The sequence below is a fragment of the Bos taurus genome, chromosome 5, assembly GCF_002263795.3.
Source record: "Bos taurus isolate L1 Dominette 01449 registration number 42190680 breed Hereford chromosome 5, ARS-UCD2.0, whole genome shotgun sequence".
In the NCBI taxonomy this organism is placed as follows: domain Eukaryota; kingdom Metazoa; phylum Chordata; class Mammalia; order Artiodactyla; family Bovidae; genus Bos; species Bos taurus.
Window position 1 is genome coordinate 39200670 of NC_037332.1, and position 26543 is coordinate 39227212.

The following is a 26543-nucleotide window of genomic DNA, read 5'->3' on the forward strand; positions in this document are numbered from 1 at the left end:
GTCTCCATACCATCCCTTAAATTGTTCTTGGATTTTCTTTACATGGGTAGCAGTCAAGGAGAGCATGAACTCATGATTACTGAATGCTTAGACAGCAACTCTTAGATGCTCTACATAACTTAATCTTGGTAAGAATATGGGACACAATGATCTATGGGAAGTATTTCAGGACAATTTATTGAAAAAATGGGATAGAAAATGTACACATTTTAGAATTCACAATTAGGAGTCTTCTAAAGAGTATACATATATAACTAATTTATATCTGGTAACCACAGGGAACAATGGAAATAGAACACTCCTTGATAGCTTTTCTCAGGGGTAATCAATAATTTATTTCTCTTTTATCGTCACAATTACCACAACTATCTAACTACATAAACAGTGTCACTACATACCACAGGAAGATTGTCCACCTACACTTTACTGAGACAAAGATAATGGCCATTTATGTGTTAAATGTACAACAGGATGTTAAAAAGAGGTGATTTTTATGTGTAAAACAAGATGTGGCACATGATTTACCATCAGGTTTGATTTTATATGTATTAGTCAAGAAGCAAGCATAGAAATATTTTGGCATTGAGTTGTTATTAAAGTTGAAAATAAGCAAACTACAGAAATAAATCCAGATCTATAATAGGTACATTAAAATAGGAAATTAATTGGCTCCTCAGTATTTTTGTGCAAGTTTTTTTGTTTTCTTTCCTTTTGCTTGTTTTTATATATAAATGAGTAGTATGAATATATCACAAGTCAAAGAAAGAAATCTCAGCCAAAAAGAAGTACCGATATATGAAAAACAAATGAAAAATTAGCAGGTATTTTTGCTTACAAAAAATTTAAACTGTAAAGAGTCACAAAATATATATAAAAATGCCACATTGAACGAGGCAAGCATCCTCTACCCAAACTGGTAGCACCCTCTGAAAATCAGCTGCATTCCATCCATTGGGTCATACTGTGGTGACAGACAAAAAGGCATTAGGAACTTGTGTACCATCAGGGGACTTGGCCCCATGGGTCATCAGTTCTTGGATTGTCATCCAGTTGTCCAAAATTTTCTTGTTTCTTTTCTTCATCATCTTTTTGTGACTCAGTTCAATGATGTTGACCTCCTTCTTGCCCTCACTGCCGCTCTGCGGACTCTCCTTGAGACACTCCAGCCGGCTCCGCATCATGAACTCGCGGCGGCGCCGCTGCTCCTTGGCCCGCACCAAGTGCTGTTTCCTCTCCTCTTTGCTCCAGTAGCGCCCCATCTTCATCTCGCTCATGGTGTCATCGTCCGTGGTCATGCCACTCCGCTCCTCCTTGATCTTTAAGGCACGCTCCTTTAGAATGCGGTCCCGCACGGGCCTCTTGGTGATGTACCGCGTCCCGTCGCTCCTGATTTTCACCTTCCATTCCATCTTGGGTTCTGAGCACTTCTGAGACTCCTTGCACACGCTCACCAAGCTGAGCTGACTCTGAGCGTACTCGACTGCGGACTTCTGTTGAATTAACTGCATGTAGCTTTGATAATGCCTAGCATGTGCTGGGATGTTTGCATATCTATAGGAGGAGCTGTGGTAAGGAGAGAGATAAGGGATGTGTTCACTGCTGGTCTTCTCTGGATCAGAAAGCTTGCTGCTTTCTGAAGTCTTCTCTTTGCCTTCAATGACACAGCCTTGTTCAGAGGTTTTGGCTTTGGTGCAGGTTGACTCTTTAGTGTTCTGTCCAGAAGAGGACTGGTTGGCTGCCATTGTGCTTCTCAGATTTTTCTTATTGGTGAGGCTGATCACTCTTGGAAGGGAACTGTCAGGGGAACGGTCCACAGTGAGTGGAGTGCTTCTGCAACTTTCAGCTGTGTTGTAAGCACTCGAACTGTCTTTGTCTGACTTTTCTGGGTGTTCAAGGATGTCATCTAGTTTCCCCCTCTGGGTATCTATGCTGGTATTATAACTTCGGAATCCTCCATCATGCAATGCCCAGATATCTCCATACTGGTCTGTCACTTTCTGGAGCCTGTGAGTCTGCATGATAGTTTGGCACTCAAGTTCAATGTTTCTCAGTTCTTCATTAAGCAACTGTAGTTCATGCTCCACTCCCTCTCGTCCTCCCTGATTGCATTCTATTGTGCTGCTTGAGTAATACAGGTCATACTCCCCATGCTTCCTTATCTTGCATTTGAGCTCCAAGAGCTGCCGAAATCTTTCACACTCCTCATCTTGGTTGCCAATACAGTCTGAGTCAATGTATTCACCAGACACAAAACTCTCATTGCACTGAAGTTCAACGCTTCCCAGGGTGTCTTGGCTCTGCCCCAGCTCTCTTTTGCTTTTCAGAGATGTGCCATTGGGATCCTCGGTTGCATTCTCCTGCTCTGAGCTCTCGTCATTCCGCAAGCTTTCATCTGTGCGCCCCACTCCACTGTCCTTCTCATGGTTATTGGATGAGGATGTTGCCGTATCTGTTGTGCCTTCTTCTTCTTCTTGTTTTTTTGGCTAGGAAAATAAAATTAAGAGAAGAAAGAAAGTTAATTATTTTGAAAATCAGTCGTTGAAAACTTGTTTGAAAAAACAATGCTTTTGGCAAAAGTTCAGCTCCTATAAAGCTACCCTAATTTTAGTATCCATAACTGTTTTACGAATAAAGGCAATTGGCTGATGGCAGTCTTTTTTTTTTTTTTTTGCTCTAAAAGAAAGCAAAAGCTGCTTGAATATGGCTATGCTACTCACTTGAAGATAAATAAAACAGGGCACATTAAAATAATTAAATTAAAATTAAATGAGTGATTTAAAATAAGTGATTCTTGTCTTAGGCTCTCTTTTAGTTGAGAAACTGGAGTGAAGTTGTATAAATGAGGTGACTTTATGAGTTTCTGAGGCGATAACATACAAAAGGATGAGTAAGAAAGAATCCCAAAACAGTCTTCAGCAATGAAGATCTGGAGTTCAGAAGCCACATCACATGTTACTATTTCTTTTCTTCATGAACTTTTCTCAAGTTCAAAAGAAACTTCATTGGATCTAGTAATACACTGATGATAATAAATGAAATATCACAACATCTCAGGAATAAGTACAGGAGCCCAAGACCTTCCATCCATAGATAAGGAAACTTAGTCCCAGGTGGATGTAACTTCTTAGGCAGGAAGTCTAGGAGGCCAGTGCCATCTTCCATGGACAGGATTTCTTTACATCCAAGGTGCTATATTCTTGCATACATGTACTTTGACTTCAAGGCATCTCCATATCATGTTGCTCAAGAGCAACAGTGATGTCTTAGGACTCATTGGGTTACTTTAAAAGATTTTTCTACTCTTAGCCAGTAATTCCCCCCAGAAGTGAGTTTTATTCTACTGAAAGTAAAATGATGGTTCCCCTAAAATCTGAGCAGCACTGATTGCCAGACAAGGGCATAATGTCAAAAAACAGATATGTAAGTAAATATATATGTGAACTTCACTCCCTGGCAATTTTTGGCTTTTCATGCAGAGCAGTTAACTGTCACTGCCCTAGGGAGACGCACATCTAGTTGTTTCTCCGTGAATAGCGTAAAGCTACTCTTTATTCTATCACTTCTCTTATAAAAGTCTACAAATACAATTTCTAGATCGTTTTCTCCTTATGTCTAAATTTACTCACTTTTATACATATATACATTTTTCCCTTTAGCAGGAAATTATATAATTAGATATAATTAAGCCTGTTAGTGTCAAAGAAAGAAAGGATAGGTGATAAAAAGTAAGACAGGTTTGAAAGTGTCAGATAATTGTTGTTTTCTTTCAATCAAGTAATGGCAGAAAAAACATAATGAATTGGAGGGAGAACATGACCATGTATCATGCTAGTTCCAGGATTCTCAATATTTCCATAAAATATTTTTCCTTATTTGTTGAGAACATACTATGATTGATTTAAAATGTCTTATTGATAAAAAAGAATGTTATACATAAGGCACTAGTGGTAAAGAAGCCGCTTGCCAATGCAGCTAGATGTAAGAGATGTGGCTTTGATCCATGGGTCAGGAAGCTCCCCTGGAGGAGGGCATGGCCACCCACTTCAGTATTCTTGTCTGGAGAATCCCATGGACAGAGGAGCCTGGCAGGCTTCAGTCCACAGGGTTGCACAGAGTAGGATATAACTGATGCGACTTAGTGAGCGAACATACATAAGTAATTGTAACTAACAATAGAAAGAAAACTTGATAAATCTCTATATTCCTTGCTATAAGGTGACAGCGACATCAAATGTGGTAACATTTGCACACTGTACCATAAAACCCCCAGGCAAAAATATTGGAGTGTGTCGCCATTTCCTTCTCCGGTGAATCTTCCCAACCCAGGGATCAAACCCGGATCTCCCACATTGCAGGCAGATTCCTTACCATCTGAGCCACCAAGGAATCCCTATAAAATCCCCAGAGGGTATTACTGATATTGGACAGTTTAGTTTGTATACCACAATACTTATATTTTCTCCTGTGTAAGAGTAAGCTGAAAAATACAAGAAGGTGATATTTTTCTTATGGAGTATAAATGATAGACAAATTTGTTCACAAAATGTGTGTCAACAGCAGTCACAGGACCAAGGAGAGCATGTAAGGTGAAACTTTCAGATGGATGTATATTTTAGCTTTTATATATGGATATGAAATTTTAAATTGCATTTCTCTTTCGTTACTGGTTTATGAGCACATGTGAAAATAAAAAGAGTTTTCTATTCTCAAAACTAAAATTCCTGGTTTCTGATATAATGCTACTCTATAATTTATCATTTCCCTATGGAATTATCATAGTGACAGGCAATGTTTCTACCAAGACATTTCTAAAGTAGTATTATTGTTTATAAGGGCAAAGGACTTTTAAAGGTTTCTGTATTTCTCATCATTTTTCAGTCTTATGGTGAAGAAAAATTTCTACACAGTGAAAATCTAACCTCAGGGACACCTTGTGTTACCTAAAAAGACCTAGCATTTGTATTACGTCTGATGAGTAGGCAGCATCTGACACCATATCACTTCACCTGGAAAGGATTTCTCCCTTCTTTCTTTATTCCAACATCCTCCTGTCAAATCTGTATCAGGTCACATTTTGTCTCTAAGAGAGAAAAAGCCTGGAGCAAGGACTTTCTTGCTCATAACCAGCAGCTGCCACCAAAAAATATCTTTATTTGTGGCCAGTGTTGAAGTCATACATAAAAATTTCAATCTGTCCTCTTCATATTGAAAAGCAATCACTACAGTAGCAGCATTGCTTTTGAGCATGAACTACTGTTTGTGAGGTGGCCACTGAGTACCCATGGTGAGCACACATGGTTCTGTCAACTGTAGTTTGCAACCTAATTATTAGTGTATGCACACACACACACACACACACCCCTCTGTTATGGGATGTCAGCGTGTCACCGTATCTCATCATTCAGTTTGGTAAAGTGATAGGATGTTTGTGTTTTATGTTCCTAAGCCTAACTGTCAGGACTTTTTAAAATAATAATCTTTTACGGTGAGTTAACAATTAATGTTGAGAATAGGATGATAATTAAACCATCAGCAGATAGAGAGCAGAAGTGTTAATACAATTATATCAGGGAAATGAATGACATGAATCTGACATAAAAAATCTAGGCTATATTGATCTTAATTTTATCTAGTAAAAAACAATGAAAACAAAAATGAAAAGATTCCTAAGGCTCAGTTTGCCACAAACTACACTTTGATTATTCACCAGTTATGCATTAAATTTTGCTCATTTTGTTTGTATTCTCAGGATCAAATGTGGTACTTGAAGTATATCAGGGGCTCAGAATTTTTTGTTGAATGAATATGTGACCTTAAGGCAAAATGATGTCAATAATCTCGTCTAACTACTTGTAATTCAGTGTAATCATGATACCAAATATCCAAATAAGATCAGTGGCTTAATCATGTCATCATCTTCCTCAAGTAGATATTCAAATATCTACATTGATATTTTAAAATAAAAAAAAATTACTTTTTGGGGAGGAGGGGTTACTTCATGAGATATAGTTTATCTCCGGCTGGTGTACTGAGAGGCAAAATATATTTTTACTATTAAATTTCTGAATTACATTGAACAGTACCTGAGTCAGCACCTGAAGCCTACTGTGCCCTCCATAATGGTCCCTAAGCTTCCCAAACTAAAAATAGTCTTAATAGAAAAAATTTATTTCCTCTGCTTCATTTGAGGTGATCTTTTGCCTTCAGAAATTACCATCACAGAGATGTTCACTAAAACTTTTTGATTTTTAAAAAAAAAATTTCATTTAAGATTATGCATTTAAGGAAGAATAGCATCATTTCCAATGATGGAGTTCAGATCGTGGTCCTACCTGCTCCACCTCATCAGCAGTGCGCTGCATCACTTCATTATGCTGTTCTTCCAACATCGCCAAGTTTAACTCCTCTAATAATTCATTCCTTTCATCTTCCAGCCAGCCTTCATCCACCTACATAAGAATACATTAGTACATTATATTCTGTTAGTGAGGACTCATGCTAAAATAGGGTAAACTTAAATGGTGATGCCTGACTAGTTCCTTTTATCATAATGATTCTCTTCAAAATACCAGCCTCCTATAGTTCACCTCTCAGAAGGAAGAAAAGGTGGTAACAAAAAATTGGGCTCTTATGCTTTTTATCTTTTCCTAAAACAGAACTACAGATTTTCTCTCGTAACTGAGTAGATCTCACAGCACAGAACATTACTGTCTTTCAAAATGTATGAAAATCATGCTGCATAATCCACAGCTGTCATGCTCATTACCTCCAACAGTCCCCGTGCTAAAGAACTGCAGTGGTACTAATAGGGCTATGAGACAATAGGGCCTTTTTCCTTAGCAACAACCTCAAAGCAACTCCACACAAAGTGCCCCTCTCAACACACACACACACACACACACACACACACACGCACGCACGAGCTACTCTCACTCTGTTTTTGATTTTGAGGTGGATGACTTTCAAGTTAACAAGATGGCTCCTTGCCACAAATACCCACATTTATTTTATCTGAAAAAAAGGAAAATTCCAAGTTATTCTCAAAAACAAAGTGACGCTATGGTATAACTATTGTGATTCATTTCTCAGATCCAGTTCCAAGGAAAAAGAGCTTACATGTTGCATATAAGGGTGAGGGAGCAGTGTGAAGCATGCAGGGTTTTGTCTGTGGGTGCTGAAGGCAGGTATTCTTGTGGGAGTCTTACACAAACTAAACCAAGCAAATCCTTTTGGCTTCTTAATACAAAGGGAAGTGGAAAACTCGTGGTTATCTTGTTAATATGATAAGTGTTGACAGTCAATACAGATAATTTGCCTCAAAGTGGGTTTTTGGAGCTGCTGCTGCTGCTGAGTTGCTTCAGTCGTGTCCGACTCTGTGCGACCCCATGGACTGCAGCCTACCAGGCTCCTCCATCCATGGGATTTTCCAGGCAAGAGTACTGGAGTGGGTCACTATTTTGGAGCCGGATTACATAAATTAGCTGTCTATACTGATTGAATTAACTGAATAATTGTCAAAGTTCTTCTTTACTCTGTGTTACAATGGAACAGCAGTTTTCTAGTGAGTCAAAATTAACAAGAGAGGGAGATGTTTTCACTACCAGACTAATGCTTAAGCACCAAGCAAACACATAAAATAAGCTTGTCTTTAAGAGAGCTGAACTTCTAAAACGTAAACACAAATAAACCTGTCTGCATGCTCAGTTGTGTCCAGCTCTTTGTGACCCCCACGGACTGTAGCCTGCCAGGCTTCTCTATCCATGGGATTTTCCAGGCAAGAATACTGGAATGGGTTGCCATGCCCTCCTCCAAGGGATCTCCCATGTCTTCTGCATTGGTAGATAGATTTTTTTTATTTATCACTGAGTCACCTGGGAATCCCTGAGAAAACATTAAATTGCATCAGAAGAGGCATTAGTGTATATGCATCATATTCATTAAAAGAAGGCAATCTTAGGTTTCTTTTTTATTTACTGAAGTCTACCTAGACCTTAAATTATCTCAAACTTGCCTGGGCCAAAAGCATCAATGCATTTATTCATCCTCATTTATTTCAATTTGGCCTGAATAACTTGACCAAGTTCCACCCCAGTGACTTTGATATGCAGATGAGCTATGAAAATTAAGCTGGCTAAAAATTTAAATTCAGTTCAATTCATAATTGTTCAAGTTTTATATTTTTTTAATCCCTTTTAAGTTTCATGAAGTTGCAAATGCCAGACTCCAAAAGAAATTACTTAAAGCTAGAACTGTTTGTTTTTTATAAGCATACCAAGGAATGTTTCTTTAATCAGGTCAAAACAAAATATTTGCCAACATTGATATAGTGAATGATAGAACAGAATCTTTTGAAACTGAAATGAAGGGGTGGGGAAGACAAAGAGAACAAATGATAGAAATTAACAGTTCCCTATAACCCTTATCTTGTTATCTAACCCACAGATCCCTGAGTTGCCATGGGTAGTTAGTGTCCGTCTGCTTTGATAAGGTGTCCCTCTAGGCTGGAGGGATACACAACACACTAAGTCAGGAGAGATTCTTCTGGCTCACCTTTCCCTGTCACATTTCCCATAATGTGGCAGACTGGCATAAATATGGCAGTCTGAGTCCAGTGCTCTGGCAGACCAACTTTTCCCTGGAGCTGAGCATAGTCATAATTATACAAGGGGATCTGTCTGCACCGCAGAGGATCACATGTGGTATCTCAAAGAAAGGAACAACCTGCACTGTCTCAAAAGTTCTCTACAGTTCTTGTAAGAGCCTGTTCTCATCCAGTGTCCCAAGAGGAATAGAGCAAAACAGTAATATCTTTAATGGTCCAAGGAAGAAAATGGGCAGAAAATGAAAGTAAGTTGACGTTGACAGGGAATGGAAGAAATGAGTAATTTTAAAATATTGCATGGTTGCACAATACTGCCCCCAGCAACTCTGTAGATCATTTCTGAGACTATTTGAAACATTATTTTTAAAAGGCTAGAAAAACGACACATAAACTTCTACTCTTCCTAAATAAAATATACGCACAAAAATGCAATAATGAAACATATTGAAACTGATGGGAAAATATGGTTACATAAATACAAGTTTTGTTTTGTGTTACGTTTGCCACCTTATAGCATGTAATGCTTAAATTACATTTTTAAGTATGGTGTTACAATGCATTTTCTTTCCTTATTTTTCTAGAAATCTGATTTTCTAAAGGCAATCAGCTCCATTCCAGTATCATTATGACTTCTTCAGGATCAAGGGGCTAAGGAAGATCTTACTTTTGTCAGACAGGATGGTATCCTTCAGAGTCAGATGACCATCTTTTATCAATTGTGGAAAGTATTGTTTGAAAATTCATCCTCCAACATGAACTCTTGGGTTAGGAGTATAGTCAGTTATTCAAAAACACCACTGGTTCTACTGAGAATATTTATGCTATCAAAGATTAACAGGATCTGGTCTTATGTTATTAACTTCTATTCTTTCCACAGTACATTACAGCTGTTACATGGCATAGTAAAGGAAATGCTTTAATTCTAAATTAATGAGGTTGTCTAGAAGTTATATGGAAAGGGCAGGGAAACCACAGGATAAAGTCAAAGTATCTTTTCTACAAAGGGTGACTATTCAGCTCTTTTCAATTTACCATTAATTTCACTAATATGTATTTTTAGCCTCTTTATTCTTTTTCAAGAAAATGGGGTCATTGAGATTAACTGGTTTGCCAAATGTCCAGGTAATTAGTGCAATTTCATACGTATTTTAATAATTCACTCTCACATAGGCAGCCCAGCCAGTTGCAGCCTGTCCAACCCCACTCCCAGGACCTCAGGTGTGCAACTTCAGTCTGCCCTGGGCTATGGAAGGCTTTATGGGAACCATTTAGAATGGTCAAGGGCATAAAGGAAATATATGCGGAAAGGGTGATCTTTTATAACCACTATATTCGAGTCAGGATTCAGTCTGACACTGAAATACACTTACTCAATGTAATTTATAGATAGGATGTAGTTACTGAGTCTGAAAAATATCAGATCAATAACCTAAAAGACAAATGGTGATATAACCAACTTCACTCAAACTACTGACAGAAGGATAGAATGGTGACAATGTAAGGTCCTTTCTGCATTGCGGTGGGGGATAAAAAGGACATAAAAAGAAGTACCGATAGTACTTTTCTTCCACCATTACCTCTCCTTTACTTTCATGACATCTCCCTCTGTAAAGATATAAAAAAATTCCTTAGAAGCTATCAGTTTTTGGTTTTGGCCAGACAGATGTGTCTGTCATGCTAACCTTGGAAAAAATTCATCTACTATATGTGGAACCACATCATGCTACCTAATGTCTTTCATCTGATAAAGGCACTCTAAAAAGATTTGAGTTGATAGCAAGATATGCTAATGTTTCTCTCATTAGAGATTCTTTTAAGATACCTTAATATGCCAATTAAGTATTTTTAGATGACAACCTAAAGCAGGGATGCACACAGAATTAAATATCACATAAAGTCAATCATTTTTCATTTATGAATTAATTTTAAATAACTGGCAAGTGGAAGGAGAGAGTAATTATTCAATTTTGTGTTTCTTTTAAAAAATAAGTTGTTTAGCTGCCTTTATGTGGAGCAGTATTAAGGAGTCTTATAACTGTTTTAATAAGGTTGGCAAATTGGGAATGATGACTGGATTCTATTTTGTGTGCCTGGTTTTACAAATAACTGTGGCACTGATCTGATGTGGAATAGCAGACAATGAACCTACGGTTCAGCCCAAGGCTTTTGCTCTGTATTCTGACCTGACTCTCTGGCCTTGCGACCAGCAGCAGGATTCTCCTGCACTCATCGCTAGACAGCTGGGCCACCGCCGCCTCGCGATCCTGGACGTCTTCCCCATTTATCTAGAAAACAAATGAAAGTGGCGCATTAGTTTCCATTTCCACAATGCTGCACACAATAAATGGCAAATATCAGCTCATTTATGGTAAATGTATGGACAATGAAGCTCACACAGTGGGCTCGTCTTCAGCCCCTCGGTGGTAAGTGCCTTCACTCAATTACGCGCTTACTGTAAGAGCCATATCGATCCCTGAAGGATGGCGGACATCAGAGGAAGCAGTTATGTTCATAAATGTCCAACCTGCGCCCTGGCAACATACATCTAGCAACACAATTAACCAGCCCCTGACAGGTGACGTTCATCTTTCTCCGCTCAGAGTAATGGAAGTGTCACTCTGAGATAATGGTGCTGGGGAGAGCAGGCCCAGCAATACCACAACTGAAATCCGTCATCCTGCGCGCTTGCTGGGAGCCAATTAGAGAGCCGCCCTGTTATCTCTCACCGGGTGATGCTCCCGGCCGCTGCTGCCTGCATTTTCATTTAATCATCTCATATTTGCATGTGGGTCTGACTCAGTTGCCCCAAATCACTCTCCGGATATCTTTTGATGCTTAACTAATCAAACGAGAACAAGCTTATCGGTAACATCCTCGTCTACTCCCAGCTCCTTTCTCAGATTTATCTGCTTCTCTAAAACAACAAAACTAATGAAATAAGGTTCAACTCTTAAGTATACTTAAATTTGAAAACTTAAATGCTTTCTTTAATAGGAATGCTTAATGAAAGGAAAACTTAAGTAAAATTTTTTATTAAAAACAATAGATTCCAGTAGTGTTTGAAATGTACCATTTTTTCCCCTAAGTGCTACAGAGAAAATAAGGTTCCTAAAATTTGCATTTTAAACTACATTTTCATGTTCAAAGGTATTTAGCTCTTATTGATGTATTTTTATTTGCCCTTTATAAATTTCTTTTACTTTATTAATCATTCTATTCCATAGAGACAATGAGATTTTTGACCCATAACACATAATCAAAGAAAGTAGAAAGAAATTTCAATTGAAGAGGTCAAGTAATTCTATCTAAAATAAGTATTAATTATGTCAATAAATTAAACAAAATGTGGCTGCAGTGACCACTATTTTCAATAATTAACATCTTTCATTGAGAATTTCTTCTTAAAAGCATGAAGTAGACTCCTGAGGTTTTCTCCTTGTGGGTCTCTGGGATTCTGGCTGACTCATGAAGACAGACATAATTATCTGAAGACAAGCTCAGGAATCTCATCTGTGCACCACAATCAATGATCCTTATAGACTCATATTTAGTATGAAGGAAGCAGACGATAATAGTCAAAGGGGGGAAAAATCACACAACCACATGCTGTATTTTCTTACTGTAATCAAATGAGTAGCTCCTCAGTTTTTCACTTGTGTGTGTGGACAAGAAATTCAGCTTTTATAACTTTCAAATCTATTTTCTTTTCTTTTTGCAATTTCCAAATAAAATTTATCAAATTAGAAAAAAAAACAAAACAAAACTTTTATTCCAAATTGGGGACTAATGACCCAGAAGGATATGTTGTAGTTTTCCTTTTTTTTGTAAATATATATCTGAAAAGCTATTTCTGTACTGGGTCCAAGGCCTTTTTTCCTTTAAATAAATTTCCTTTATTCCTTTAACATAAATTGGCAGTGGAGGATTACTCCTCCCACCTGTGTGTAGTTTAAAAATAATAATATGGAAAGTTTTACTTTCTTTGAGTTTTGAGGGCTTGCACCCCTTTCATAGTAATTCTTGTAGTATATCTGTGGTGCATCTATGTGTCCATCTTTCTTCTTCTGCATCTGGTCTTTCTTGTTCCCTCCTCTGTAGGCACATTGATCCTAAGGAGAATGAGTTGGATGATCTCACACAATTTATGTTAAACTTTTATGAAAACTTTGAAATGCAGTTCTCACTTTTTCTCACTTCCAAATTCTTCATGTAAATTTTACTTACCATTAATCTAAACACTCTTCATTCATGTTAATGTTACTATTATGTTTTTCTCTATTAAAATGCAGATAATAGTGCCTCTCTCAGAGGGCTGTTACAGGATTAAATGGGCTAATATAGGTAAAAGGTTTAAATAAGTGACTTGTATACAGAAAGTGCACAAGGTTGGTATATATTACTATTAATGCTATTGTTGCTATTATTACTATGATTATTTATATTTTAATCCCTCAGAAAGATTCTTTTCTTCTAAACAAAGCAACTATATTAAAATTCATGCATAACAATGAAATCCACAATAGTAAACATGATTCTAGCTTATGATATACCTATCTCATATGTATTTTTAATTCTTAGAAGGTCAAGAAACACTATGGCTGAGTTTGATTTCCTTTATTTTTCTGTCTCCTCTGTGAACTCATAATGACCAGAGCTATGATCTTCAGTCTGAGCATTATGTCCTTATTTTGGGAGGACAGATCATATATTGTAGAAACAGTTTACATCCAGAATCATAGGTGGAGTGAAATAAATTTGCCACAGAAAACAGGCTTTAACATGTAATTTTTATTTCTTTTTTAAAATAAACATCACCTGAGCCACCGGGTTAGTAGATTCCATTGTACTTGGAATATTAGTTTGATACTCAGATTGATATTGAGACAAAAAATGCAGCCATAGGTTTCATCAAAGACTCTTCTCATGGAATGAAAATACTTGAGGAATGGAAACAGAGCTTTCCACCTTAATTTGCTTTGTTTCCTGAATGATGGCTCATAGCTGAAGGATTGCTTGTGGGGAAACAGCTTCCTATGTCTGGAAACACCATGCAGACAGAAAGAGTGAAGGAGCCAGAAACAAAGGGAGGACATAGATGAGGAATGGAGTCATCACTATTTAATGAAAGACTTCCATTTCAAGACAATAGACGGGAAAAAAGAGAGGAAGAAGGCAATATGTAACTTTGTTATAAATTAAAAAAAAAAACCTGCTAGATAATATATCTGTCTCATTCTCTGTGCATGGGCATATGTAAACATTAGTTTAAAAATGGATATTATCTTGGCTTAGAAGAGAATTGTGGCAATTACAAAGAGAAATCAGCCAAAACCCCACTTCAGGCCTAATCTCCTGTACATGCCTATGAGTGTGTATGTGTGTGTGTGTGTGTGTGTGTGTGTGGCTTCTCAGGTGGCACTAGTAGTAAAGAACCTCCCTACCAATGCAGGAGACATAAGAGATGAGTGTTCAATCCCTGGGTCAGGAAGATCCCCTGGAGGAGGATATGGCAACCCACTCCAGTATTTTTGCCTGGAGAACCCCATGGACAAAGGAGCCTAACAGGCTATAGTCTATAGGGCAGCAAAGAGTCAGACATGACTGAAGTAACTTGGTATGTGAATGTGTGTAAAAACTTAGAAGTCTAGAAGTGTCTTCATATAGCTTCGTTTTTGTTTAAATATGACAATTTTTAGGTTTTTCATGTCAGTGTACCATGGGCAGGTAGGCAACTAAAGTTTTTGGCATTCAACGAACTATAGGTGGTAGAATTTCTTATTTGAAAACCCAAAAATCTAAGCAAAAGAGGAAAGATTTATGTCAAATGTATTGATATTTCACTGTGAAAAAGAAGGCAAAGGAAGCATAGAGATACAGAGGTGAAACAATTAGAAATAGCAGGAAAATAGTTATCCAAAAAAAGCAAGTAAGAGTAGGAAGAAATGCTAAGGACCAGTTTAGGGCAGAGAAGGAAAGAACTGATTAGAGGTCTTACTGTTCCACTGTTTTGTTGCGCTTTTGCAGGGTTTTGTCAGGGAATAATCCTTAGAAACATGACTGACTTTTCTGGCCAAGATTAGAAAAATATATACTTACATGGAATACTATATGCTTACGATGCCAAAGAGAATGTGAGAATAGAACACTGTTTCCTTTAGATAGTCAATCATGTATGTGTCTTTAATTTTTCTCTCTGGCTCAGCACTACAATTTTGTTAAAGGACTTCCCCATATTAATTCCTGGGAACATGTCTGATACAACCAGTTTGTAGCCATAGCACAGCAAATAGACTGTCAAGCACTTGCAGAGGGAAAAAAAACACATGAGAGCTAGAATATGTTCTCATGAAGCTGGGTCATAGTTTCTCTTCTGTATGATCCCTACCTTCTATCAATAGTGTGTGAATACCCATGTGTGTGTGTGGGGCCACTGAGGAAGGTCCTCTAACATGTCAACTGAGCACTACAGTTAGAAAATTTTAGCCACACAATGAGGGCAGAGCCATAGAGGTACTATACTTAGGTCATTGTGAACAGGAAATTAAAATCACAATTGCTTCAACAAGATTCATTCAAATCAAAGCCAGCCAGGAAAGCTAAAGGATGAGAAGATATCCTCTCTTTCTGCTACTCTTATCTCCCTGGGAAAGGAGTCATTAATTGTTCATTACAGTGTATCCCATAATCTCCTTACCAGCCACACAGGAGCTATTTGTCTATGAGTACAATTTTGTCACGGTTTTCTTTAATATAATTTTACTATCACTCTTAAGACTTTTTGTTTCCTGTGTGTGCAGATAGAACTGAATTCTAGGCTTTTTAACGTGACAGGTATTTACTCATTAGATGTGACATATTTGTCACTGAATATAAACTAATCAGGCAAACCAAAGCACTTTATCAATCCTGCTGCTGTTTCAATGAACCAGCTCCATTACGGAATGCCTTATTATCCAGAAAAATTTTTATCTGATAACTTTAACTGCCCACAATATAGCCAAAAATAAGGAAGCGTCAGAACATGTGGTATGCAACTATGGAAACACAGGTACTCTACAACTGTTGAAGTCTACCTGCAGAACTAACAGGTGCCATTTCACTAATTGTATTTGTGTATTGTGTATCTAACTGTATTTTACTAACTGTACTTGGGATGTGGTGAGCTAGAAACTAGGCAGGGAGTCCGTGAGGCTGCAGTAGTGAATATGGGGTGTGGTGAGTAGAAGGTGAAAGGAAAAAGTGCCAGCTGGTAACAGCAGGAGGAAAATGACAAAACACAGAAAAAGTAGCCAATGGCTCAGACGGTAAAGCGTCTGCCTGCAGTGCAGGAGACCCGGGTTCGATTCCTGGGTCGGGAATATCCCCCGGAGAAGGAAATGGCAACCCACTCCAGCACTCTTGCCTGGAAAATCCCATTGACGGAGGAGCGTGATAGGCTACAGTCCATGGGGTCGCAAAGAATCGGACATGACTGAGCGACTTCACGACTTCACTAGGGTCACTTAATATCAGGGCACACAATCTTCCAGACCTTTCAGTCACTGAGCATTTTACTCCATTTTAGCATTGGGTGGTGAGAGCTGGGTATGATGTGACCCTCAGCATCAAAGGAAGGTTACATTCTTTTCAGTTGACTTAATTGAAGATATTAACAAAGTAAACAACACATTTAAAATGATTCATAAGTCAAATACTAACGAAATATTTTTGAAGCTTCATTATCCAGATGGCACACTAAAATACTATGCTTTTTATTAACGAGGATACATAGTTAAAGCTTTACTCCTCCATCTATTCTGGCACTCTACTGAATATCTGTGTTTCATCCCCTCATTTATTCATATGTGTGAAAGAGATATTGAAAATAGAGTAGCAGACAAGACTAAGTCTTCTTGATTCACTTTTCCTGCCCCTGAATTATCCAGTGACGGACATATCCTATTTTGTTTAATCACAAAGGAGCTCACTAAAGTTGAAATGATATATTCTTGAAGTTTCCTGAGAACTAGTGGGACCATGAATAATCTCCAATTCTTTCCTAATTGGAGCTTTAGTAGAGGGTCCCTGATGAAAAAGGAGTTCTGTGGCCTCTCACTGGAGCAGGGAAGGAGTATGGAGAAGGGGTGTGATTTGGTGAGTGTCCCCCTAAAGAAAGTAAAGGAAACAGCAGAAGGCTGAGTAGGCCAGCCCTCTGGTATGGCACAGCTTTCTCACAACAATGCCACATTGTGCTGTCATCATCTGTGTTTGCAGCTGTCTTCCCAATTACACAGGGAGTTCCCCAAAGGCTGCCATGGCAGCTTGTTTATTTTAAAGCCCTGGTTCCAGGTAGAGTGTTGAATCCAAATGTATTGAATCAAAAGAAATATTTTTCAGGGGTTCATATCTAAGAAGGAGAAATGGGAATGATAGATATAACAACTAAAAGTTTTACAGAATATATCAACAGGTGGTAACTTCTTCAATGTGTCATTTGAGTCCTCCTTCCTGTTTTACAGGTGTGATCTGCTTCCCTGGTCGTTCAGATGGTAAAAAATCTACCTGCAATGCAGGAGACCAGGGTTCTATCCCTGGGTCAGGAAGATCTCCTGGAGAAAGAAATGGTTACCTACTCTAGTCCTTAGAGGAGGAAATGGCAACTCAAACCAGTATTCTTGCCTGAAAAAATTCCATGGACAGCGGAGCCTGACAGGCTGCAGTCCACAGGGTCGCAAAGAGTCGGACACAACTGAGTAACTGAACTGAACAGGAACCCACTCCAGTATTCTTGTCTGGAGAATTCTATAGACAGAGGAGCCTGGTGGGCTACTGTCCATGGCGTTGCAGTATCGAACATGATGGAGCGACTAACACTTTCATTTTTTTTTTTCTTTTTTCTGCAGCGAAATTCAAAGGCCTCTGTTCTTATTTTGGGGGTTAAATTGGATACAAGAGCTGGGGTGCTGTGTGTCTTCCTGCAGCCACTCTTTATGGGAAAGGACTCAAAAGTGACAAAGAGGGTCAAGGAAGATTTATGATAGAAACTTTGGCTTTCAAGGTTTTTCTTGATTTGGCTTGGAACTCTTTCCAGTTTATACATCTCCCATAAGGTGCTTACCATTTCTGTTGTTAAACTGAAATTCAGTCCATCTCTATGTTTTCACGTGTCCATCCTCCACCTGTCCTCAGCAACTCATTTGTAAATAGTTAAGACTTCATATTTCTAAACTTTCATCATAATGGAACACTGGGATCACTGTTTACCTAATTTATTGTGGAAAAGGCAGCAATAAATGCTGTTGATGCCAGTAACAACAGCAGTTCATGCTTATTACATACCATACACTTATTTCTGGCCATGTACTTATTACTCATTAAGCACATCACAGGCTTAATCACATCTAACCTTTGCCACCATATATTTTACTGTTATCATTCTTTAAGATGAGGAAACAGTCTTACAATGAGAAGTTAAGTAAAGCTTCCAAGTAAGTGATGGAGCTGGAAGCTGAAGCTGAGGTATCTGAGTCCAGAGATTATGTCTTACTAAAATTATTAGCTAATAATCCTTAATAAATGGCACTATCAATTTTTTTTAAAAAAAGGTTTGAATGATAGCTTTAGTTTTGTAGATGTTACTATCCATAAACAAAGGGAAATCATTTTCTCTAATATTTTTCAAGGTGTGAAATAAAATGAAAACTGTTGGACAGATAGAAGGAAACTAGAGAGAATAACTGCACCACGTACTTGCAAAATATGATCCCCTTCTCGAATTCGGCCGTCTTTTGCAGCGATGCTGTTTGGATCCACCTGTAAGGGAGAGGACACAGTGTCAGCTGGATATGCAATATCGTCCCCAGAAACTTAAATGTCTTTGTAAATATGGTTCATGTTTTTCTATTGAGTTATAGGGGGCATGCCAAATTTTTCTCTGTCAACTGATTCTAAAAATGTTAATGAGCTATTTTAGAATTAATCATAATAAAATTAAGGAGAACGACGCCCAATTTGATCTGTAGACCACTTTTCTCTCCCTCCCTCTCTTTCTTTCATTCTTCCTTTTATCCTTTCCCCCTTTTTTATTTTATTTTTTTTTTTTACAGTTGTTCACTCATTTCTGTATCCCAACTGTCAGATGTTGTTTTCAGCTGACATGATCCTCAGATGATGTTAATACCAGAATTCTCTGGACCCAGGAAATGTACTTTCTGCTAGGGTGATTTTTAAATCCTGCCTTAGCTGTCTGAGAAAACCTGATAGCTATATTCTTAAGTCCATACTTATTAAAGGGATTTCTGTGTTATGATCACACAAATTTATAAAGGGATTTATAATCTATGTAGCTCAAAAAGTGAAAAAAAAAATCCTACCCATGCAGATTATTACTAGACCCTACTTTACATGTAGGGTAAAGTATATTAACTATCATTTATTTTAGAATAAATAGATATTTAAAGCTCTTTTAAGAGCTTATCCACACTTTAATTGGCCAAACTTGAGTGATGACTTACTGTTCACGGGAGGTAATTTCATCTAGGACACATTTCACATGATGGCTTCCAATCATTTATTGGAGCTTATTCCAGCAAAGCCTTTTTTTTTTTTTTCTTTAAGCAAAATATTTCAAGTGTAGCATAAGCTTGATCCATCCTATCCAGATGTTAGATATTACTTTTCTAATTAGGTAGTACCACCCAATAAATGAGTTTTAAGTGATCAGTCAAGAACAAAAGATGCTCTTGTGGCTTTTCTTACTATTCCTGAAGCACAAAGTTCCAAAGCTGACATGTTTAAATTGTAAACAGAGACTTACCTAAAGGAAATGATGGATAATTAATTAATTGTATCCTATTTAGAAGCCATTCACAATTTAAAACTTTGTCTTCAGAACTATAATCAAACTATATTAAAATTCTGTATTTATTCTTCCATACATATTACAAAAGATAATTCTGCATATGTTGCCTTATACTTCCTCACCATAATCAGAGGGGTTTTCATAGTTGTTTATTTAAGAGAGGTATATATGCAAGTCAAATATTCTCTGGAAATTTTTTCACAGTAAGAACGAGTCAGTAGATTTTTTGGTAAAGTGATAAAGATTAACATTTATATTTATAGAGTTTCATAATTTTCTAAGTGCATTATCTTTTCCTAGTCTAAAACCTCTATGAAAGCAGTATTAAAAGCATTGTTGTATTGAATTTCTAGTTAAGGAAGCTGAAGCTTTGTAAGTTATATAATGTTTTCAAGGTCATGGCCAAGAAAATTTGAAATAGCACAGGAGAGCAATTAGTATTTAGTTTGTCTAACCTCTGGGTTCATGCACATACATATAATATGCATGATTTCACATATATATGTGTGTATACATATGCATATGCAGGAATTAGATAACATGTATACACATATGTGCTTGCGTGTACATATGTGATTTTTAATCATATCTGCATACATAATATCTTACTACTTCTCATAAAATGATTCTTTTGGGAGTTTCAAAAATCACCTATAATAATAAACTTATCTTCACTTTTTTTCAAAATAATTTAACACTGAAGGTATTTCACCTTTAAGTACTTCACTTTTTCAATTGAAGTATAGTTGATTTTATTCTTTTTCATATTCTTTTCCATTGTAACTTATTATAGGATATTGAATATAGTTCCCTGAGTCAATACCTCACTTTTTGAAAGTGATTATGTGGTTGAATAAAACAAACTAATGGATGCATTTCTTGGCTATGATATTCAAATTTATCAGTCTTCAGCAGAGTAAAATATTAGATTTTTTATTTAGATTTAAAATATTAGATGTGAATATTCGATTTAAAACAATTAGTTAATGTGATTGCTAACAAGTCAGATAAAAGACACAGCAGGAATGGAAGGACAAATATTTGCTGATCAAAAACTTTGCCTGACTTCCTGTATACTTATGGGACTTTATTCAAATTTAGACAATGTTACCATTTTTGCACTCTTTCTTACTAGGATTATGCAGTGAAAGCATCCACATTAAATAAACTGATAATAATTGCATTACTTGGGCAACATAATTTACTTCTTTAATTGAAAATGACAAGTATTGGAACATGGCCAGTTCTTCACATCAAGCCTCCCAAGGATTTTCTCATTGTGAGTCATTTCACTCCATTGCTCGCTGTCTGCCTCCCCTAATCTCTCTTCCATGCCATTTCTTACCTTGCTGACATAAATGCCGGTGTCTTCTTCATCATCCGTTCGGTAACAGACTGTCAGACCCAGCTTCTCTTGACTGCTAACACGACACAACTCGACCTCCTGGGAGAAAAACACAGAGACCGACATTTATCTCAAAGAGAAATCCCACAGCAGGATGCAGAACTCACTGACATTCTCTGGGTCATCCTGGGATGTTTTCACAACTATTACCTGACATTTGAATTAACCTATGGTACCAAAATCCTCAAAACTCACTCCCAACATATATATCTGTATGATCAGGCCAACATTTAAAATTTTCATTATAAAGCTGGAGATGCACATTTTTTTGCATTGTCATAAAACAAAAAACTCACAAATGATGTTCAAATAAAATATGTATAAATCAATAATGTGGAATCAAGAAAATACTTGAGAATGTCAATGTAGGTAGCAAAATGTTTATAAAACTATTCAGAGTTCCTGTCTTTTTATTTTAATAAAACAAAATAAAATTAAAATAAAAAAGAACTGGACTCTGCATCAATTCTTCTTTTGAGTTCTATATATGATGATAATCAGAGTTTTGTGTAGCTAGGCCAAGGTTTTCTATTATCTTCTAACAACTCTCAGCCTTGGAAAGAAATGGGTTCATCCAGGCTGCAGCAAGAGACATCAACAGTCATATGGGCAGAGGCAATGATTCAAAATGCAGCAGTAAATGAACAAGGAATCACATTTACTGAAACACATGGCTAAGGGGCTTGAAATGTCAGTCCTTAGGTAATGTATATTGAATCTGTTTCCTGATTTATGTTCAGTAAAATAATAATAAATTTCAGTGTATTTCATTTTTATATAATGAAATAGACTTGTACTGCTCTCAGAAGCAGATGACTTTAGAATAAATTGCATAATTCCAAACAGTAAAACACCAATTGGTGCTCTTATCATGGAGAACGTGTTCCTATTGGATGGAGCATATAAGGCCCCTTAGTAAATAATCAGATGAGGAAGAGCAGAATAAATTTAAACTGGAAATAACCAAATGACCAAATCTAGACCAAGTTTCTAAAACTCAGGTTTTGTGGGAGTTATGCATTTGTCTGTCTTGCTTAATACTCTTTTTCACTAGGGCCTAGAACAGGGCCAGTCTCAGTGTGGGATCTCAGTCCATGATGGTTGAAGGATAACGGCTTTTATTTCAAAACATGTCTGAGTGTAAACCAATTTTTTTTGTAAACCAATAATCAATCTTTCCTATTTAATTGGAGATAGATTTTGTGTGCATGCATTGAGTGTGTGTGTGTGTGTGTGTGTGTGTGTATGTGAATGAAGGGAATAAAGTTTAATATGGTATCCATTATCTCAAGTAGTTACCAGGACTAAATAAAGAGATACTCACTCAATTTCAAATTAGAGGATATTTCCAGTACACGCTGCTACATTTAAAGAAATATCTTCCATTTTAAATTTGTATTTCACTGAAGGACTTGTCATTGGAAAATAACCATTTATTTTAATGACATACTACAAACCATATGTTTCTACTTGCCATAGGTAAATCCTTAACAAGGATAGGCTGTCATAAGCTCCAGTGACCAACAATTTCACAGCTAACAGCAAATAAAAGAAAATTTAAATCATGCATCTTGAGACATGTACTACAAATTGGTGAAGTACATGAAACCATGACCAATGCTGACTTTCCAGCTGGTGGACAAAGATACTCTAAATTACACTACAGGACTTAAAAAGGGCATGGCATATGCTGAACAACAACAAAAAAACTCTTTTCACCTAGAGGAAAAATAGGAAACAGTGACACGTTTTATCACCAGCAGCAAAAAGTATACACTCATGAAGGGCATTTTCAAAACTGGCAACAATTAATGCCTCCAGAGGGAAAGAATACTTGACTAAAACTGTAACATTATGAAGGAATTACAGCAACAAAAGAGCTCTAATTACAGCAATGAAGTATATACAGTTAAGGAGTAAAGAAGTTTGTGATTCCTAAGAGGCCTACAAGGAAATCTAAACATCCCATAAAGAACTTATGGGATGAAAGTGGGAACTTAAAATTAAAGCAAATGTGGAGCTGAAATCCATTGACTTTCTTTGTCCTTTCCAACAGCACAAGAGAAACACCCCACGTTGCGGGAAGTCATCTCCGGAGGGAAGTGTTCTTTTTCTGAGTGTTTTCTCTGCATTCTCAATGGTGTACTATTGTTTTGGTGTTTGTTTAAAAGACGCATATCTAAATATCCTGTAATAAATGTGGAACCAATCTATTAAAACAAAAAGGGTAAAATCACCCATACAATATCAATATTGCAAACCATTTAATAAGAATCACAAGGAAACGGAGATCTGAGAAACCAAGGTCATGTTGAATCTAAGCAAAATTGTGAAGCAGGCCTCGAAATTACCCACAGCACCTTTGTTTTCAATAACATCTCCTCCCCTGCCCTTTTAAGATCCTGGACACCCTGCTTCTATTTCTTTAGCTTCCTGAAGTTCCTAAGGTCTGCTTACCTAGGAAGCCATCGGTATTCAGGTTTGTCATCCTAATTACCTCCTAGCAAAACCTGGCCCTTGGTATCATCTTCCATTATCTCACAAGTAGCTCTTGAGAGATAAAGACAATTGATAATAAATATTTCCTAAGGGGATCATTATTAATAATTTTTTAAAATGTTGTCCCATCCAGTGTTTGGTTTACACCAATAAAGACTGAGCATACAATTCTTATTAGAAGCCTTAATTCAAAGGACTGAACTTATGGAAGTAAGATTCCAGGCTCTGAAGAAGACTCAAGTGAGATTTCCTGCAGCCCACAAACCACCTAACACCAGCCTCAAGAGTGGACTTGCAATTCTTTCTTTGGTTGAGAATGTTTCAGGTGTTGCATATTTCATATTGGTACACAGAAGCATACACTTTAGAATCAAAGTTTCTTTAATTCTATGACCAAATAATTTATAAGCCGCTAGCAGCTGTAGACCATTTTGTTTGTACGAGGCAAAGGTGGCATTGTAAAGGCTGCTTATCTGAAAGGAATCCTCTAGCCCAGGTTTCATTTAGTATTCTCTTCACAATGCACACAGGCCTCTGACTTCTGAAGAAACAACCTCCTGGTAATAGAGAATGTTTTCCCTAACAACTTTCATGCCTTTCCCTCTGTCACAAGGAAGCTGTTTGATGAAAAACATAAAAGTGAAATGCTATCTCTGTACATTTTCTTCGCGAAGACAATTCTCGGGCATCTACAAATCAAAGCCAAGCCCGCCTGGATGGCACTGCCAACCATCCATAATGCATTTGCAACTAGAGTGGAAGAATCACTTCATACACCTGGTGAAACCACATTAATTTTGGCTTAAATGTGCTTTAAGATCTTACGTTCTGGGAATATGTATAATCCCTTAAAAAAATCATGCCATCATATTTAATCCTGTGAGAAATTGATTATGAAGGTTGAGGGGGGAGTAAGAGATTAAAGTTAGTTAGTAGAGTTTACTGTGAAACATCCTTTGAATTGTAGAAAGAATGGGATTTTTATATAAATTGGTTGCACTACAGTGCTGTGAAAATTTTATATTTTTATGATTCAGTCTCAGGTGGAACAAGGAAGTTAAAAAAAAATAAACACACTTTTCCTTTTTGGGTGGAATTCTCGTATTGGAAGATCTGAGGCTTGAAGCTGCCTGCAATGTCCTTTTATTGGACTATAATTGCTTTACAATGTTGTGTTAGTTTCTGCTGTACAACAATGTGAATTTAAGCAAATTGTTTCTACACTCTAGAGAGCTTGAGGCCCATGGCATGACTGAGAAAATTCAGAGGCAATCAGTACTACGGGGCTTCCACTGAGGCTCAGTGGTAAAGAATCCACCTATAATACAGGAGCTGCATGAGACATGGGTTCGATCCTTGGGTCGGGAAGATCGCCTGGAGGAGGGCACAGCTACCCACTCTAGTATTCTTGCCTGGAGAATCCCATGGACAGAGGAGCCTGGCAGGCTGCAGTCCATAGGCTCACAGAGTCGGACATGACTGAAGCAACTTAGCACAGCACGGCAATCAGTACTACACAAGTCAGAATGAAAACCAGGGCTAGACAGGATGGTCACCAATACCAGTTGACAATCCAGAGATGGGGTCTAGTGTGTTCAGTTTTCTTTTAATTTTATTTCCTTTTTATTTATAAGACAACATGTGCTGTGTTGTGCTTAGTTGCTCAGTAATGTCCAACTCTTTCTGATCCCATGGACTGTAGCCCGCAAGGCTCCTCTGTCCATGGGGCATTCTCCAGGCAAGAATACTGGAGTGGGTTGCCATGCCCTCCTCCAGGAGATCTTCCCAACCCAGTGAGAGAACCCAGGTCTCCCTCAATGTAGGCAGATTCTTTGCCATCTGAACTACCAGGGAAGCCCAAGAATACTGGAGTGGGTAGCTTATCCCTTCTTCAGGGGAACATCATGACGCATGAATTGAACCGGGGCCTCCTGAATTGCAGGCAGATTTTTTACCAGCTGAGTTACTTGGGAAGCCCCATAAGACAACGTATCAACTATTTTATCAACTTAGCTTTAATCATATATAACTTTCTTAAATTTTGTAGTGTTGTTTACTAACTAGTGAAGTACCACACTTAGTTGTTCCAAGAAGATCTTTATTTAAAATGAATTAAGTGGGAAATATGAAAACTTTAACCTCTACATCCATGAGAAGCTTAGATACTCTACTATGGAAAAATTGTTTCGATTCACTATCTCCTGGATAGTGAAAATCAGGAACAAAGTTCAATAAGAAATAAACAAAAAACCTCCTGAAATACTCAATTTGCTGTCACATTTCAGGTTTGGACACCTCAACTCTAAACATTCATACAAATTACTGCAACTAGTAACTAAGTCTGGAGAAGGCAATGGCAACCCACTCCAGTACTCTTGCCTGGAGAATCCCATGGACGGAGGAGCCTGGTAGGCTGCAGTCCATGGGGTCGCTAGGAGTCGGGCACGACTGAGCAACTTCACTTTCACTTTCACTTTCATGCACTGGAGAAGGAAATGGCAACCCACTCCAGTGTTCTTGCCTGGAGAATCCCAGGGACAGGGGAGCCTGGTGGGCTGCTGTCTATGGGGTCGCAGAGTCAGACATGACTGAAGCAACTTAGCAGCAGCAGCAGCAGCAGCAGCAGCAGTGACTAAACCACATTTTGTAGAGATGTTAGGATAAAAGTGAAACACATGGTCTTGTCTTTGCATTGACACCTTTATCTCACCACTGAGATGAAGTGAATGGTTGGTGAGGACTCAACCACTTTCCCTTCTTGATGATGATGTTGCAAAATATAGGCAGTATTTAGCCCCCAGTTTCCTTGTTCTTAGAGACTTTCTCTTTCTGGATCCTTTGAGAAATAAAGGTGCCACATTTTCCTTGACCCAGACTGTCTCCTTCTCGTGGCCTCTGAATTGCCTTAGGAAGTCTTAAATTACCCATTTGGAATAAATTCTACACCTTAACAAAGAAAAAGATGTTACTTTTACTTACACTTTTAACTGAGGAAGGGAATGGATTCATGAGGCCAGTAATTGAGCCCATGTCATGAAATCTGGACCAGAAATAGAAATGGGAAACTTAACATCAAGGTGAGTGTGAGAAGTGGTTTGTTTCATTCTGCTCTGTCAGTTACAGAGTCAGGCCAGCTTCATGCACACCTGTCCTTTAATGGGCTTTCACTCAGCCCTGCTCTGTCTGCATCAAAGCAC

At 37.7% G+C, this 26543-nt stretch overlaps 1 protein-coding gene across 2 annotated transcripts in view; it reads right to left on the minus strand.

Annotated features, from left to right (window-relative positions):
• Positions 1 to 316: 316 nt before the first annotated feature.
• Positions 317 to 26543, minus strand: part of PDZRN4 (PDZ domain containing ring finger 4) — a 431064-nt gene continuing 404837 nt past the window's right edge. The window contains exons 6-10 of one of the 2 annotated variants that reach the window (NM_001205492.1): positions 20788 to 20886; positions 18332 to 18394; positions 10786 to 10887; positions 6333 to 6449; positions 317 to 2483 (exon numbers count right to left, since the gene is read on the minus strand). In NM_001205492.1, the coding sequence (NP_001192421.1) occupies positions 957 to 2483; positions 6333 to 6449; positions 10786 to 10887; positions 18332 to 18394; positions 20788 to 20886 (1908 nt within the window). In that variant the 3' untranslated portion in view covers positions 317 to 956. The remainder of the gene's footprint in view (positions 2484 to 6332; positions 6450 to 10785; positions 10888 to 18331; positions 18395 to 20787; positions 20887 to 26543) is intronic. The other variant, XM_024991631.2, reaches the window with a different exon arrangement.